General features: G+C 41.9%; 2 protein-coding genes across 3 annotated transcripts in view; one reads left to right on the top strand and one right to left on the bottom strand.

Moving 5' to 3' along the window:
• cramp1 (cramped chromatin regulator homolog 1) overlaps nt 1–11540 on the bottom strand; it is a 20262-nt gene extending 8722 nt beyond the window's left edge. The window contains exons 1-14 of one of the 2 annotated variants that reach the window (XM_022207478.2): nt 11430–11540; nt 9254–9630; nt 7179–7381; nt 6932–7085; nt 6374–6457; nt 6134–6182; nt 5594–5679; nt 4806–4929; nt 4159–4240; nt 2998–3948; nt 2406–2583; nt 1810–1976; nt 1644–1718; nt 1403–1484 (exon numbers count right to left, since the gene is read on the bottom strand). In XM_022207478.2, the coding sequence (XP_022063170.1) occupies nt 1403–1484; nt 1644–1718; nt 1810–1976; nt 2406–2583; nt 2998–3948; nt 4159–4240; nt 4806–4929; nt 5594–5679; nt 6134–6182; nt 6374–6457; nt 6932–7085; nt 7179–7381; nt 9254–9629 (2611 nt within the window). In that variant the 5' untranslated portion in view covers nt 9630; nt 11430–11540. Of the gene's footprint in view, nt 1–1402; nt 1485–1643; nt 1719–1809; nt 1977–2405; nt 2584–2997; nt 3949–4158; nt 4241–4805; nt 4930–5593; nt 5680–6133; nt 6183–6373; nt 6458–6931; nt 7086–7178; nt 7382–9253; nt 9631–10011; nt 10177–11429 lie in introns of those variants that run through there. The other variant, XM_022207477.2, reaches the window with a different exon arrangement.
• Nucleotides 11541–12407: 867 nt separating this feature from the next.
• On the top strand, nt 12408–17847 carry jpt2 (Jupiter microtubule associated homolog 2). The gene is made up of 5 exons (XM_022207476.2): nt 12408–12622; nt 14051–14202; nt 14619–14770; nt 15240–15276; nt 16347–17847. The coding sequence occupies exons 1-5, from the start codon at nt 12567–12569 to the stop codon at nt 16592–16594; spliced, it is 645 nt and encodes a 214-aa protein (XP_022063168.1). The 5' UTR covers nt 12408–12566; the 3' UTR covers nt 16595–17847.

Genomic DNA, 17847 nt, shown 5'->3' on the forward strand with positions numbered 1-17847 from the left:
CCCTGCTGTTTGGTGAAAAGGTGTGTACCACACTGAACATGGACAACAGAAAGCGAAGGAGAGAATTGTCCCAGGACATCCGAAAAAAAATTATAGACAAACATCTTAAAGGTAAAGGCTATAAGACCATCTCTAAACAGCTTGAAGTTCCTGTGACAACAGTGGCTCATATTATTCAGAAGTTCAAGACCCATGGGACAGTAGCCAACCTCCCTGGACGTGGCCGCAAGAGGAAAATTGATGACAAATTGAAGAGACGGATCGTTCGAATTGTATCCAAAGAGCCCAGAGCAACCTCCAAAGAAATTAAAGGTGAACTCCAAGGCCAAGGTACATCAGTGTCAGATCGCACCATTCGTCGTTGTTTGAGCCAAAGTGGACTTCATGGGAGACGACCAAGGAGGACACCACTGCTGAAAAAAACTCATAAAAAAGCCAGGCTGGAATTTGCAAAAATGCATGTTGACAAGCCACAAAGCTTCTGGGAGAATGTCCTTTGGACAGATGAGACCAAACTGGAGCTTTTTGGTAAGGCACATCAACTCTATGTTCATAGACTCAAAAACCAAGCATACGAAGAAAAGAACACTGTCCCTACGGTGAAACATGGAGGAGGCTCAGTAATGTTTTGGGGCTGCTTTGCTGCATCTGGCACAGGGTGTCTTGAAAGTGTGCAAGGTACGATGAAATCTGAAGACTATCAAGGCATTCTGGAGAGAAATGTGCTGCCTAGTGTCAGAAAGCTTGGTCTCAGTCGCAGGTCATGGGTCTTCCAACAGGACAACGATCCAAAACACACAGCCAAAAACACCCAAGAATGGCTGAGAGAAAAGCGTTGGACTATTCTAAAGTGGCCTTCTATGATCCCAGATCTGAATCCCATTGAACATATGTGGAAGGAGCTGAAACATGCCATTTGGAGAAGACACCCATCAAACCTGAGACAACTGGAGCTGTTTGCTCATGAGGAGTGGGCCAAAATACCTGTTGACAGCTGCAGAACGCTCATTGACAAATACAGAAATTGTTTAATTGCAGTGATTGCCTCAAAAGGTTGTGCAACAAAATATTAAGTTATGGGTACCATCATTTTTGTCCAGTCCTATTTCATTAGTTTGTTTTTTTAAATAATTATGTTAATCAACAATTCAAAAGTGATGGCTGTTTTTGATTATTTAATTTTCAATAAATTTTTATTTATTGTTACTTTTGTGAGTTTCAAGTGATTTCAGTGAGAATTGTGGGTTTTTCCTTCTTTAACTGAGGGGTACCAACAATTTTGTCCACGTGTGTAAGTCCATTCAAGGGCCTACTTTAAAGAAGCAAACTTTAACAGTAGTATTCACTAAATAGTTCCACCCTCAGGTGACAACATGTTGTACTGATTGATTATGAAGCGCACCTGTGGCAGAGGAATTGGAGAGGATGGAGAAGGAGCAGACATGCTGAGGAGTGTCTCCTGTAGTTCTGGGCAGCAGCGTTCGCTGTGAACAAGACAGAAGCAACTGAACTAAATGCACAGTTAATTCAAAACAGTCTTTTAACCATAATCATAAGCCAAATCTGAACAAAGAAATCAAGATGGCGCCCACTTTAATACGACCCAGTGGATCAAGTAAAACAACCTGGTGTTCGTCTCCTACCTGAACTACAAGTGGTTTCCGTAGTTGTCTGTTGCGAGGTTTTCTCTGTCTAGAAAGGAAAAGATCGGACTGCATCTGTCAGGAAAAAATGAACATTAACATTGGTGCATAGTTATGTGAGACACGCATCCGTTTGGTGTAAAAACAAAGCCTTGTCCTGTCTTACACTGATAGAGTCGAGCTGCTGTCTGAAGGCAAGCTCTGCCTCCTTGTTGGGGGAAAACATTCTGTTGTGACGTGAGCTGTTGGGGGGTAGTGTAGTGGGAACTGCGAACACTCCACCTTCTGAGTCTGCAGTCGAGCCCAGCAGAGAGCGTGGAAGGTTGCACCCACCTGAGGAGTGGAAGAACAGGTAAGATGCCATGTGAGGATGGCAGATATTTGAACTGAATTGAATAATTTTTAAGGCCAGTGAACATCTACATGCCTACACTACACACAAATCATTTAAACAATCATCTGTATAGCAAGAAAAATTTTAAGTGCATTATTACTTCCCAGTCAAACAAATAAACGACTACAGTACCATCAGTATAAATAGTACATAAATCCCAATTAAATCCACATCAGTAAAATCAAACTTGTTATATGCAATGTAATTTATGATTCACTATATATGTATCTTAACAGTTTTTAGCAATTGAAAGATTTAAAATTTAGTCATACCCAAACTTAGTTTTGTCAGTCTCTACAGTGAATATGACAGCACATTACGCGCCAGTAGTAGCAGCCTCAGAAAATGCAAAAGAAAGTCACAAATACCTGAGGCTCCTGTGTTTGGCAGGTGTAACCTGGCCACTCGGACAGAAGCCTGCTGTCGCCCACAGCTGGGGCTGCGAACACCTGGTACGGGACCCTTCCCTGGAGGTGTGACTGCCTGGTTTTGCTCCTCTTGATTAGTCTTAAGTGGCGATGTGGCTGTGGAGCAGAGTTCTGGAGCCTGATGGGGAAGACACAAGACAGCTTTCACTCTTTATGTACATTTCTAAATAATGCTCTCACTGCCGGTTAAAAAGAAGCATGGAGGCCACAGTTCACAGCCAGTTCCTATAATGGAAATCAGCATGTTTTGAACCAGTCTAAACCTGATCTTACTGAGGAGGACTTCATGTGGATTAAGTGCACTAAAAAAATGGAATTTGGTGAACACAGAAACATAAATCCTGAATATTGCTGTTACACTATATCGACTTATTAAATACCCTATTCACACATTAATTAGATTTGTAACAAAACTGCACAAAAACACCCCAAAAGAAATTTTGTTTTCGAAGTTAAAATGAATTAAAATTAAAAATGAATGAATTAAAATTATCGGAAAACAAGACTGGGACAAACAAAAGTGAATTCTTACCAAAGGTTTAGGATTGACTTCAGTTGCAACCAGCTTGAGCAGGCAGCGCAAAACTCGGTTCGTCCTGTTGGACTTGGGCTGTACCATGGCTTGTCCATTTTCTTGGTTGCTGGGAGAAACTGCAGCTGGAAGCCACTCATATTCCAGCTGCAGCTTGCCTGGCTTCCCAAACATTAGGTAGAGCTCAGCCAGGGTGACATTCTCAGCGTCACGAGCACTCCAGCCCTCCTCTCTGATCTGCTCAACAGTCCGTTCTTTGGCTGCTGGTGCAGAGCCTTGCAACACACCGTCCTCTGAGCCAGTCACTAGCGGTTTGGCTGTAGAAGCCTGGTTCACCTCTGGGGAAGAGGTGCTGGTATTTTGCTCTTCCTGGCACTGCTCCGATGAGCTCTCGACACCACTACACAACTTGTCCGTGCTTTTGGTCACTGTGAAGCCACCAGTGACCTCCACAACAGAGCAGGTCTTGCCTGCCTCAAAAGATACTGTCCCATTTCCCTCATCTCTGAGCGCTACAGTCTGCTGAGATGAAACAGTCACAGAAAGAGAAGAGAGTGGTCTCTTCTCTTCTACCTTTGTACAACTGTCTGAGGACGATTCAAAGTTAAGGGGTTCAGTGCGACGAGTGTCACCCGAAACAGTCGCTGAAGCACCAGCAACAGCAGTATTTCCCCGTCCAGATTTGTTGCCAGATCGAGGTGGTGGAGCTGTGTGGATGCCTAGGATCTGGGCAGCAGGCAGTTCCTTGGCATTAGGCCGGTTCTTGCCACTCTCTAACCAGTGTACAGTGCAGGAGGCCTTGGAGTGAACTACACGTGCCACACCAGGCAGCGTTGTCAATGTGCTGCTCTCAGCTGGAAAAAGAAAGAGCTCCTCTTGCCGAGTTTTGCTGGAAGAGGCTGTGCTGCACTGGCTGCCCTCGAGCGCCTCCCTCTCCATGAGACTCTTAAGCTGAAGCATCACTGTTAAGAACTAGAACATAACTGACAGAAACAGACACATCCCTCAAAAATGCATCTGAAGTGTATACAGCTGCTATAATCCACATACCAAATAGGGAAATAATAATTGTACTGTGAAAAATGCCAATATTTCTATGTGGCAGGATAATATGCGGTTACCAGCCAAGCTTTTGAGCAAACAATGTGTTTTCAAGGATACAATCCGCTGGTCGTGGTATGCCCACTTCTGTTTCAGATATTCAATGAGGCTGGAGACTTTCCTGTGGAGCTCCACCACCATCCTGGGTGGGAAAAGACATAAAAGTTTACTGATAACTGCTGATTCACAAGCGACAGAACACTAATGGTCCTAACACTCATGGCATAAACAGTGCCTATAGGTTTCACACTTACCAAATGACTGAGTAAATATATATATTTACTTGTGGATCTCAGCATGCATACTTAATAGTATTGATAACTATTTTCTAAATCACTGTTTTTTGGTTATATTTGATAAAACACTTGCAAGCAGGCATAATTTCCAAAGTGCTTAGTAATGCTTTAATGCAGAAAATCTTTCAAAAAGTGTCGCATTTGCCACAGAATATTGCGATACTGCCGTACTGTTGGAAATTTTAAGCATTTTAAAAAACCATAATGTGCATTTGTCTGTTCTTACATTACAAATTACTGAATTGAAAAACAACATGACATTTTAAAATCAGTTACTTCTTGTAGCAGTGTTGCAACTTGAAAACAACAAAAGTGGACAAAATGTTCATGGTTTGTAAAGAAATATCTGTCTGTGATTCCAAGACATGGTAAGCCAAAGTAATCAACAGCCCTTGGACTGTGATGCCTGACCTGAGGCGAGGGTTGTGCGCTAGACTCTGAACGCGGGCCCAGGAGTGGTTGCTGCGTGGCTGGAGTTCCATTGCCACCTTCAGGGGTAGACGCACTGGTTTCTGGTCCTCTTCGTCACTCACTCCTGCAGGAACATGAAGATACACCATTACTGAATGAGAGCTGCCAACAAAGCTCTCTTCAGACACAAGGTCATATGTTTTTGAAGAGCAAGAGCAGAAGGCCAGTCAGAGGAGCTTTCTGACAGTGTTCAGAAAAAGGACACAAAAGCACTACATGAACAGAACAATGGAGTTGTCAGTACAGTTGCTGTTAAGTTAACTATAGTGTGTCGCAGACTTCCATGCTTAATTAACCAACACACAATGAAAAAGAGTCATCAAAGTCGACAACACTGGAGAGCAGACAGAACAGGTCAGGATGAGACCACTTCCAAGATGGAGACACAACAATGAGAGCGACGGGACCAATACGTTCTACACTTGACTGAAGCAATTTTTTCTTTTTACTAACTGTGGATGTCACTGAACAGAGGGGTTGATGACAGCTGGTCACAACAGTCATCTCCTGCATCTTCCTCCTGCTACTCCTCCTCATTCTAATTCCCAGAGTTACCATGGAAACGCCACTAGCCCACACAGTGCCATTGTTTTTGCCAAAAACCCCACCCCCACAAGCGCCATGCCGCAGCATCAGTGTGGTTTGTATTTTAAGCAATGATGCTTGTTTACTTTGTCTATGTTGCTTTGTATGTGTTATACATCAGGTGTCTGCATGGACAGACTCACCATCTGGATCACAAAGTTTCTTCAGTGCTCGGCACATAGGGGCTTTGATCCGTAGGTTCCTCCCTTTGGAGCGCACGGTGGTGGCCCTGGTCAAACAGGCAAAGCAGTAGAGAAAAACTTTACCGTCTTTGAAGGCCAACTTCCCATCAATCAGTGTAGTGTCACCATTGCTCTTTTCTTTAGAGGAAGTAAGCTATTCATTCACATAAATGTAGATTTACAGAATAAGTTGCACACTTGAAATATTTTATAAAACAGCAGCCACGTAGTCTGTAGAATCATACCATGAAATATTGTGCATATCATATTATACATTAGTACATAACATTTTAAAGAATTACCACTTGTTCAAGCTGCTAATGCACTTTCCTTGTATTTGAAACATGTCACTATGACCTCAGATTGGTTCAGTCCTTCTTAATAAGGGTGATAGCTTATTTGTGTTTAAGCAGATATGATACCGGACATGAAATAAGTACAAACACGAACTTCTCGTTATTTACACAAAAATGGTAAACTATGCTTTTGCGATCAACTTACCCCTGCTGGATGAGCTCGTTCAGCTTTGCCACGTTCTTATCATCCATTACTGTCAAACACAAAACACAAATCCAGAGCCGTTTGTGACATCTTCCCTAAGAGGCAACAGTCCCCAAAGACTGGTCTCATGCAGACTTTAATCACATCCCTTGTGTCCAAAACTAACAGCAACTAAAACGCTCATGTACAAACAACTTTTGAAAAGACATGCATTGAAACACTTGCACAGGCTTCACTTACATCCTCCAACTTTTTTGCGGAGCTCAGCATAGCAGATAAGACCATACAGCTCTTGAGAAGATTTCTTCAGCACTCGGGAGTACACTGAGAAGGAAAGGAAGCATAAGTCACAACCCTAATGTCACTAGCCACTCAAGAGGCCTGTGTATGCTACATAAAGATAACACTGAAAGTTATTTGTAGAGGAAAGAGCCTCAGGCTTATCTTGTAAAATACATTAACATGTGTTTTGGGAAAGAATCTCCCCGTATAGTAAATGTTGCATAAACATTCATGATCTATTTGATGAAAAAATGGTCCTGGAATACATATTGGTTTTCTTTGTCTTATTTCCAACAGGTTGTTTTACATCACTTGATGGCACTCGTGATGCTACTGGACAACTTTACTAAACATGACTTTTCAGATGAGATGACAAAGGTCTGGCATTATTATTGTGAACAAATGCTATATGTGGGTCCCTAAATTTCAAAGAGTTATTCATTTATACACTCCAAATTTAACTGAGACACTGTAAGCTCCACCTGGTTTGGGTGACAAACATAAAGGGCAGCTTACCATTGGCAAAGTCAATGTGTTTGGAGATCTTGTGCCAGGTGCGGTAGTAGAAATGGCGGACCTGCTCCTTGTTCTTCACCATGTTGGCTGGCTTGCCTCTTTTCTTGTACTTCATTGCAATGTTGTTCTGGATAGCCTCAAAATCCTTCCCATACTGGAGGCAAGGGCGGTACAGGTGAGTATAAAACATCAACAGATATACACATGGAAACGTTTTAACTTGGTTTAAGTTGGTTTCACTATTTACCTCGTAGAGCCCCTCGAAAAAGCTGTTTTTATCCTCTGCGCTCCAAGACTCCCACTGCCGACGGGCCCTCTTCTGGTTACCTGCTTGTTCCTCCTTCTCAGTACACCCTTGGCCCTTGGAGGCCTTTGACAGTCCCCCTGTGGAGCTGGCCAATGACCCTGACTGTCCCACTGTCCCTTGGCTAGAAGAGCCATTCTCTGCCCCTGTTACACAAAAAGAGAATCCATCAGTTATGGAAGGTTCAGAGGAAAGGCACAACCTAACTATCAGAGTAAAAACACAGGGATTGAGCAGAATATTTTGCTTGACCACGCTGGCTGTTTTGCATAGTATGGGAATAAAATACACTGTTGTCCTGCATGTGTGGTTTGGAAGATGTTAAAATACATGCACACAAAGCCACCTACTGCCATTACAGCGCACAACCTGCAGAGCTTCCCTCTCTGTGGTTCAGCTCTGGCAAGGAGGCAGGAAAAGCAATCAGTCCCTATGGCCAGGTCCAGAGTACACGGATCCAAAACCAACTCGTGGTGGGTTCCACTGGCCAAGTTTGGGCCAGTACAGAGCATAATGCCAGGAGGCATTAACACAAACACCTAGGCAGTTACTGCTGCAGCCCTGCGCTATGTTAAGGAAATGGTATTTCCAGCCTTAATGGGTGTTGATTTACAAAAGCAAATGTGTCCTCAAAAGCACTAACCTAGATGTGTCTCTTCAAAACAGATGCATACCAATATAGCTTCACATCAAAATAAGAAGGGCTTTCTTGGTCAAGTGGTCAAAACTTGGGGCAATCTAAATATATTTTATGAAATAATCAGCCACTTTTCCAAAAGCAACAGAAGAAATCCACCAGTCTGTCAGCCTGTCATCAGCCTGTCAGAACAGAAAGACAAACTGCAAGTGTTTATTTCTGTCTGATTAAACTAATTTCTGCAGATATTTTCCAAGAGCTGAAAAATTGACAAACTGCAGTTGAAAAGCAATGATAATACCCTGAAACACATCTATAATAATTGTATCTGAATCTGAGCAGAAAAAGAAAAATCTTCAGAAAGGAAGACATGTTTCTTACAGGCAGCTCATCAATAACATGCTCTCAAATGAACAGCGATCTCACTGTAAGTTTAAACCATATAATTATTAATTTTCCGGCCACTGAACTGTTTGCCTCTTGTGGGATTTGTGGCTTGGACACCCAGGAGGTGATGCCTCATTTGTACGGATACACTGACACAAGAAAGCTCTTAAATAGATTATTTGTGATTAGTAATCCACATGGCAATCCTTCAGTGTGTTTAAAAGTCAGCAAAGCCTGAAAGCGTTAAGTCATTTCTAGCTTTTGTTCGTTGCTTGGACATTCAGTATTACTATGTCAGTTCATCAGTGGGATCTCCTGCAGGCCTCAGCAGATACTGTTCACACTGCAAGTGACCACAGCACAGCCCATCAGCAAATTAATTGCAAAAGCAAACCAGCAAGCCACCAGAACTAATAATAAGCGCTCTGCCAAATTAAATTATTAACTGTGTAGGGAGTTTGCTAGACTATATTAATTCTATTTTAATGTTTGTTGTGATTAAAGTTTAAACATATTTACAATTTTGACAAGTTTAAAAATCAGAAATTGTTAACAGGCTCAATAATATATAATTAGACATTCAGATCACTTTAGTAAGAAATAAAGATACAAATATCTTAATGTGGCTTCCTTATTCTGGATGTTGAAGTGTTAAACCTGTGATCCATTACTCCTACACCTAGCGGATTTTTACTGGCAGTAGTGGCAAGTTTACTAAAAAACCGTGATTGAAAAATAGTTAAGGGGCATCCTAATTGAAATATAAGTTCTGGCTTCTCCTCTTTTACTTCCCAGGATGGTGTTTTAAGTTGGATCAGCCAGAATTGTACAGCCCAGCCAGTGGCCCACAGGGGGATATACAGCAACAAAAACGGCGTCAGTTTAGCCACCACAGATGACAAATTACAAACAGGGTGACAAGAAAAACTGAGAGTAGACACCCTGCTAATTCCACCTTGCACACACACTGATCCGGGCTGGTCAACCACGGTACCTTTCGATTTTGCCCCGCCATGTCCATTGATGGCCGAGTCGATTGAATCCTTCCGTATCCGTTTGCTCGGAGGTCGAACGCTGGATCGGAGAAAATGATGCTGGTCGTGACACGGAGGGGCGGTCTCCGCTGAGGTGTGGGGCTGCTCGGTCGAGCCGAGCCCGGTTCGGCTCGGCGGAGACACGGGGAGAACCGGGGCTGAACCGGGGCTGAGACCCGCGGCTGATGGATTAAGAATTTCCACTCCGTCGTCTCCCTTTGTACTGCGCTCCTCGCTCGCCTGCTCTCCGCTCTCCTCCTCGTCGCAACCTTCGGGCTTTCTGGACGGATTCCTCCTCCCATCGACACCGATCCCCTCCCTGGAGCCCGGTGTCATGCTGTCAAAGCACATTCACACAAAATTTGTCACATTACGAGCAAAGCGGTGGGCAAAATTAACTTCTAAAGACGACGTTCACTGTCTCTCAACATGGCCGCCGCTGTTTGTTTCAAATCCCCTCTCCAGTCCCGTCAAAACAACACCAAATATATGCATTTAACGTCTTGAGAATAATTATTTCCAACAATTAAAACAGTTCAGCAAGTGGCGACAATGTTTTACCGAGTGTCTTTTGCCTCTAACGGCCAATATTAACGGTAGAATTTAAACTAAATTCAAATGCGAGCGCTTTTCAGTTTAGCGCCCTGCAGAAACGACAACGAAAACCCTCGGTGCGTTCGACCTCTAAATAAAGTGTTTATTTCACATATAAATTTACCAATTTTCGTGCTCTTCGGTCGTGGGCGATGTCTTCTTTCTCTTCACCATGGGTCCGACCGGTTATATTGGCAATTATTGATCAAATTGAGCATAATAAAGCCGAGACCGATCTCTCCGCTTTCTGCCCTCTCCTTGCTCCTGCTTCGACTGAGCTGAACTCTGCGCAGTTCAACTGTTTTCTATCAGCAACAACATTACTCAATGCTTCTTTGAAACAAGAAATAAAACTAGCAAACCGATGCTAAAATGTGAGATAACTGTCGCGAGCGATAGGGAATTTTTTTGTACAGAAGCTTGAGTCGGTTAAGTCATTTGAATTGGTAGACAGACATAGTTTTATTAACCTGTGTGCAAGTGGACTTCGCTTGACACTACGTCACCATCGCCTGCAGAAATTGTCTGCAAAAGAAATTATTTCATACATATACTGCAGTTTTATGGCATTTGCACAACACTTCTACGATATGTTAGCATTACCATGGCCACATAAATATTAGAAATAATTCGTCAATACCAGGACCTGGCTTTGTGTGAAGAAAAACGGGGTACTACATTAGTAAATCTGTGATAAAATGTATTAAGACCACCGAGCCAATATCACTGCATGTTCTCCACTGTTGTCCTCTGATTTATGTATTTCTGAATAATCAGGAGGAGGGCAGTGCAGAAGGATGACAGCAATAGAAAGATACACAAAGGAAGACTAATTAGACATGAGTAGCTTGAGTATGAAAATGACGAGGAATTTCCCCTCTTTCTAAATTCCTACACAGCATTTAAATCCCTTATCTTTACTATCTAAAAGCCTCTCAGGCAAAATCAATCAGATTTATAATATGATAACTAGTAGTTGTGGGGATCTGAAACTACTAGTTAAGTTGTTCAACGTTAACTTGCGTTCTTTGGGATTTTGAAATAATTGTACTGTTAACAGATGTATGTGACTACAATTTAATGCATTCGGTGTCAAAACATTGTTTTAGAGTGACTTGAGAATAATCTAGATTCTCGTAGTAGCACATTTAAATCTAACGGTTTTCCACAGAATTACAACACTAATTCTCCCTTGGATGTTACAGTGCAGCCAGCTTGGTGGTGGTTTTCGTACTCTCACAACGGGTAAGGTGTCATACCCAAATGATAACGCTGCTTTAGAAGTGTAGTCTTGTAATAGTTTAAGTTATGTTCCCATAGTTGTTCAGTTCTTGTGGTAAATTGTCATAAAAGAAGACAAGAATCCCCTCCATGCCTACCGTGGTACCTAGCATGACTGCTGTGTCGGCTAGCTAACGTTAACGACAAGACCAGTCAAACAAGCCATACCGCTACCAAAACTGCTCCGAACATAATCGTTATTGTAAGTAGAGTTTCGAATAATTCATTAGGTTGATAACTCTAAAACACTTTAGAAATTACCTGAAGTGGAAGCTTGTTGGTAGTATTCTCAGCCGAATCACGGGCTAGCATTGCTAGCTGACGGCAGACCTCCAGCTTGTTGCTACCGATGACAGTTCCTGCAGATCGAATGTCCACGCGCTTAGACACGCCCACTACAACTTGAAAACAAAGCCTGTGATTGGTTAGAAATCCACGAGGACGGCCGTTGAAATTTGATTAACAGAAAGCTCCGCCAATAGTTAGAGGAAGAGGCTCCACAGAGGACCAATTGTCTTTCTTTTCCTGTCATGTCCTTTAAGTTTTTCGATAAGTACTTTAAAACTTTAAAGTCATCGAGTCTTTTATAATTTAACTTGTTATTTTTAGTAATTGAAGGCTATTTCAAAAAAATTTGGATATCCTCAGCGAAGGCTGCTGACGCTATAAAAATAAGTTCCGCCCAGAAAATGATTGACATTTAGAAGATCAAATCAACAGGCGGAACTCTGTAGGTGCGCTTGAATTTAACACGGGTGTTTGCTGAGAAGTCAACCGGCTCAATGGGATTAGAATTTGATACTTCAGGGTGGGAACAAAACAAAAACTACAACTATGTTTGTAGCGTGCAGTGGGGATACAAAGGGAATATGGCAGAAGAGGGGTTTGATTCCGCAATATGTGCTTTTTACTTGAGTTGTTACCGCAGACGCAGCTCACATTGTTTTTGTCCCAGATGAGCACAGAGATTTAAAGGAAGCGCGCCATATGGCGATAGGTGCTCGGATGCGATTGCTTGAATACTCTTCGGCAGATTAGCAGATGTCGAGTTACAGCTTTGTTTAAAAACACGTGTGAACGATTGCATCTTGATGTAGCATATCATATGGAACAAAGACAGCTACAGCATCAGCGCTGCTGTAAACAATGGAAATTTTTTTATCTCTGAGATTGTATAGTGCAGTTTTGTGAAAAGGGACTCCGAGTGTAGTGAATCGAGCGCACCCTCTTGGCAGGGGACCAGTCAGGTCTCGGAGAGTCACAGCTGGGTGGACTCAAATTCTTCACTACGGAGTGTGGTTGGGCACGCGCACGCAGGCAGGGGGAACTTGCTGGACGTCCAGTTGGCAAACTGACGAAGTTGTCTTTGGAAACTTGAAGGCTCAAAACAAAACCACTATGACTTCGACGAACATGTTTCAGGGGTTGGATTCTTCCTCAAAACCAAGCTCAAGGTGAAAAAATATATATATAGCCGCGTGGCGTGTTTATCTGTAAAAGAAACGGCCGACAATGCGATACGTTAAGCCGCTCGGTGAGCTAGTATCTCAGAATGTAGGTTAACGTTGTCTGACAGCGTCTTACTTTTTTCCTTGCACCATCACTTTTTATGCTAATGTCTTTAAATGTTACACTACCACCAGGCACTACTGTAAGTAAGGGAGCTGAAATGCCTTCGTGGTGGTTTAACTTGAGCTACGCTGGTTGGAATTTTCGTCTGTTAGCAAATTTAAGAGTGGAGATAGCTTTTAAGCTAGCTGACCAGGCGTTGTCTGCTGCGCCTGCGGAAGTGTGAAATGCTCCTCAGGCTGCTCTTCTTTGTATCTGCCAACAACGGCAGTGTGGCCACATTGTTGTAATTACAAAAGGTTCCGTTTTTTTAATCGAAAGCATCGACTATTTAGTCAACACTGCTAGTGTAGTACGCGCACACAGCGAATTTTGATAACGTAAGAAAGTTTAGCGACAAGCAGCATTTCAGACGTATGGCGCCGTTCCCGGGTCTATAATCAAATAACCTGTCATTTGGCTGCGTTGGCTCAAACTGTCGCGTCCACAGCAATATATTTATATCCAGTTTACATGTGCAGTTTTCTACATGTCTTCTTTGTGTGGTAAAATATGACCTCGTGTTTCTGACCGTAATCTGTAATGAAACTGTCTGTGTCACCAGAGTCTACTCTTGGCACCTCAAATACAGTATGTACAGCTTTGGAAATGGTTATTAGTCCACCTGCTGTTTTCTTTACTCTACAACAGGCCTTCAACATTGCTGATTTTATTTGTTTTTTTAAAATCATAATGTATAAATAATTTCATCATTATGAAATGTAATAAGCCATGCAAAATATCAATACATGCAATAAATAATGTTTAAAAACTATAAAATTTCACTCAATGGGAAGCAAACACTATGAGTCAGCATTATTTTGAGCATAACCTTTAAAGTGGACAGATAATCCAAGCTTAGTCATCACTCAACGCCTTTTAAAAGATTATATAGTGAGGTGACAAGAAGATGACAGCCATCTTGGTGCTAACGAAGAGGGATACAGCGAGTAGACAGCCATTACTGAAATGCTTGAAATCAGCAAAACAGCTTTCAATGACAGCCTTAAGAAGAAAACACAGTACGGCTCTACCAAGAGCCACAAGGGAAGAGGTCTGAAACAGTGGTCTAAAAATATTTCCAAAGCTGTGTTTTTACTTTAATGTAGTGACCCTAAATATGCGGCCTGTTATGATTTAGTAAGATGAACTCTAATAGAAATAGAAACAATGTAAATCCCAGTCAATCTGTGCTAAGTCACACTAGTATATGCTAACTGATTTAGCTGAGATAAGATCCTTTAGAAGCTATGTTTTTTTTGTTTTGTCTGCAGAGTGTTGCAGCCTCCTGGGGGTGGCTCTAGTAACCTGTTCGGTGGCTATGAAGATGATTCTGCAGCAGTGAGAAGACCCAATAAGATGGCCTCTACAGTTTTTGCCGCACCAGAAGAACCCCAGAGTGTACCAAAACGCTCCAATCCTCCAGGTCAGACCAGGCTGCCAGGGTTAATGGATGTGTACAGGCAGACCAATCAAAGCATCTTTCATTTTCCAGGGTGTGAAAACTGTTACTATAATGTGATACTTCCAGGATAAACACTTCATGCCTGCATGCAATCCACCTTCAGATTTTGTGAAGTATCTGGTATAACCAAGTTCAGTTTACTGAGAATTTCTAGACAGGGACAGGCTGGTCACCCTGACTAGCTTATCTGCAAATTTTTCATCTGAGTTGGCTGCTACTGTGATGTGTCTACTATATGACACTCGTGCAGTAAATGTAGAAGGAGCTCAATTCACGTGTCAAATTTCCTCATCCAATATGTGAATCTAGAGAGGACATTGTCAAAATGATACTGCCACTGCTGCAGAAGTGAAACATCTTGGTAATGCTTTATATAGGTGGGAAGAGTAGTGGAATATTTGGTGAAACTGAAGCTCCAGCTCAACCACGGAGACCTGTGCCCCCAGGAGGACCAGCCAGCAACATATTTGGGGCTGCAGAAAGTGCATCTGTTCAAAGCCCAAGCCGAAGCCACCCAAATAAGCCAAAGGTACTCTTTACACCCAGCTTTTAAATTTATTCTCCACTTTGACTATAACTTGAATTTGAAATTAGTTATTTATTTTTGATTTACTCCTGATCTTAAACACACCAGCTAATGTACTTTTAAAGGACTAGTTTACCCTAAATTTGGAATGTATTTGTGTACTTTACCACTGTACAGGAATGTAAAATGTTTAGAATATTTTGGAAATGGTTTGCAGCTGCACATTGTGTTGCTTGTATTCAGTTGCATATGTCTTTTTGTTGGTAGACAAAGGGAAATGTACCAATATTTGTGATAAAACTGGTGATGTGGTATTAACCCAGACTGCTAGTATGACAAGAAGAATGTTGCCATCCCGTGTCAAATATTCTGCTTGCTTTTATTGACTTGCTTTGAATATATGATTTGAATAGTTGAGCTTTGAGTAGAGCTGTGATCTGAGTGAGGCATCTTTAACTTTCATTATTTACAGGACAATCTGAGTGTGGGACCTGAGCCTGAATCACCAGGTGAGTACTTCCCATAAAGACCTACATACATATTATTGAATTTGTAATATTTACTGTCTTACTCTTATGATTATGAAATATCTGTGCCCGAGGTCCTCACTATTCAGATATATCAGTCTGGGTCAAGTCAGTCTACATTATACAGGTAATGGAGTTTTCCACTAGGATTAATTCCTAGCAGATACATCTTAAATACCAAAGATTGTCTTAAGTTAGTAGAGAATGCACCCATTCATTATCTATGCCAGTGCTATCCCGTTAAAATATTGTCGGGGCTGGAGCAGGTCCATATAACAGAAATGTTTATCACGACAAAATGTTTTATTGAAAAACAGTGTTGATAATTATTAGTACACTTTTATTAAAAAGAAAGGGGGGGGGGGGGGGGGAAGCCTAGATAAAGTACACCCTGTACAGTTTGTCAGGGCTAACACAAAGAGACAGACTCAAACGCATGCTTACATCCAAACCCCATTTAAAATTACCAGCTAACCTGCAGTACATGTTGTTGGACTGTGGTAGGACAACCCAGTGAGATGTAAATGCAACAACTGTGTGGTATAATCTCATCTGTAATGAAGCCAGTCATCAGTGACTGAAAGAAACACAGCTACTGTAGGGGATCCATGTTGTAGTGTTTAGTGCACTTCCCAGATTTATAAATTTATTTATGGTATCAAGAGCAGTGTTTTTCTGCTGGGGAGAACCAGTGCCTTTTGCTTGGGCTTTTGGTTTTGTAAGTTTACCGACCCTTTTACATGCACAAAAAAAGCTCTATTACACTACAGGAACACCATAAAAGCATAATATGGGCTGTTATAGTGGTGAAGAGTAATTTCTACTGTAATGACTGCAGCGGGATCAGTGAAGCGCTTGTTTCTAGTGTTTAACTGGTTTCTGTAAATATGGGATTCATCCATTAGCTCTGTGTTCTTCCTCTTATTAATTATTCTTTCATCCTAAATGTGACTTTTAAATATGTAATTTCCTTTTTTTTATTACACAATGTAAGTGGGTTATTGAGTCTTCTGCTTTGACCTTTCTGTAAAACTTTTTTTTCCTGTCTAAAGCACCTGAACCCAAAGTTAGCCTGCCTGAGGTCAAGGAAGAACCTGCCCCTCCAGCTCCTGCACCAGCCAAGGAGGAGCTCGCTCCTGTGTCTGCCCCTCCAGCCCCTGCAGCACCTGAGCCCATCTCCACCTTAACTCCTGATGAAGCTTTGCTGAAGAACCATGAGCCTCGCCTTGGACCCAAGCCTCGCTCTCACAACAGGGTCCTCAACCCTCCTGGAGGAAAGTCTAGTGTGGTATTCTACTGATCAGCTGAGCACACTCCCAGTTTGTGTCCATACACTCCTTGTCTGCTCTTCTGTTAGTCTTCTCTCATTCCTACTCCCCTCTCCTGACGGTTATGCCACCTGTACATCTGAGCACAGACCAGAATTTTTTTTGTTGTTGACACCAGATTCCTGGTCTTGATATTTTGTCCTCAGCTTCTTGCACTTTCAGCTCTGTATCTGGCTCTCAGCTCCTTGTCATTATATTCTTCCTCACTGAAACTTGCAATCACCAACAAGTCAATCAACCGACTAACTATTACCCAATCACTTTAACTGTAACACTGTTCAATCTCTATTTTGCGGTTACCTTTTCCACTGTTTGTGTTTTTAAATGTGTAAATGTAGGTTGGTTGAAGGCACAATTTTCTGATTGTGAAAACATTTTTGCATCTCAAGAATGGTTTATACGATGGAACATGCACAACTTTTAGCTTTAAATAGACCTAAATTCTTTTGATTTGGTGTAGCTAAAATCTATGCATAAAAAAAATCATTGTAGACATGTGCAGAAATTTCAGGGTGCATGTTTTTAAGCCTTAATTAGTAGGTGTTCAGTCAGGAGGGGTGAACAGATCTCATGATGTAAAATGTTTCAGGGAGTTCCTCTAAGGCTACCTTTTTTTGTGCTGCCAGATCCTTATTGGATAACTTTTTTGTAAAAATATCAAATATTGCATCACTGCATAATCAGAAGCCTTATTCCGCTTAGCATTTTTCATCTTTCTCGCCTTATTAATTATTCCCAAAGCAGTATGTGTAGAACATGAGTGATCTGCTGTCGGAGCACAATCTCTGATCATGAATAGATGCCAAAAATTGACTAGAACTAAAACAAAGATAAATGCTGTTGTTTACTCCCAAAACTTTCTGCTTCCTTAAAGAAATTCCATTTTGATTTTGTGCGAATGTATTGTGCAGGTACTTTTCTGCTTTGTCCTCATTGCTTGCTTGCTTTATCCGAGAACATGCCTTTTTCTTTTTTGCTTGGGGTAGGCCTCTGTTTATGTTTTAAATTAAAACGGCTGAAGACAAGTGAACTCTGGACAAGCACGTGGCCTATCTGAGTCCAAGTGGGCTCATCGATAATCACCTTTTCACCTTCATCATGACGCACATTCGTGGTATTCTGGTGCCGGCCTGTCCCCTCTGTGTTGATGTGCCTGGCAGGCAATGAGCACAGCAGAAGGAAGAAATCCTGTGTATTGCAATAAAACTGTTGTTTTGCATTGAGA

Source organism: Acanthochromis polyacanthus, chromosome 21, assembly GCF_021347895.1.
Source record: "Acanthochromis polyacanthus isolate Apoly-LR-REF ecotype Palm Island chromosome 21, KAUST_Apoly_ChrSc, whole genome shotgun sequence".
Classification (NCBI taxonomy): Eukaryota; Metazoa; Chordata; class Actinopteri; family Pomacentridae; genus Acanthochromis; species Acanthochromis polyacanthus.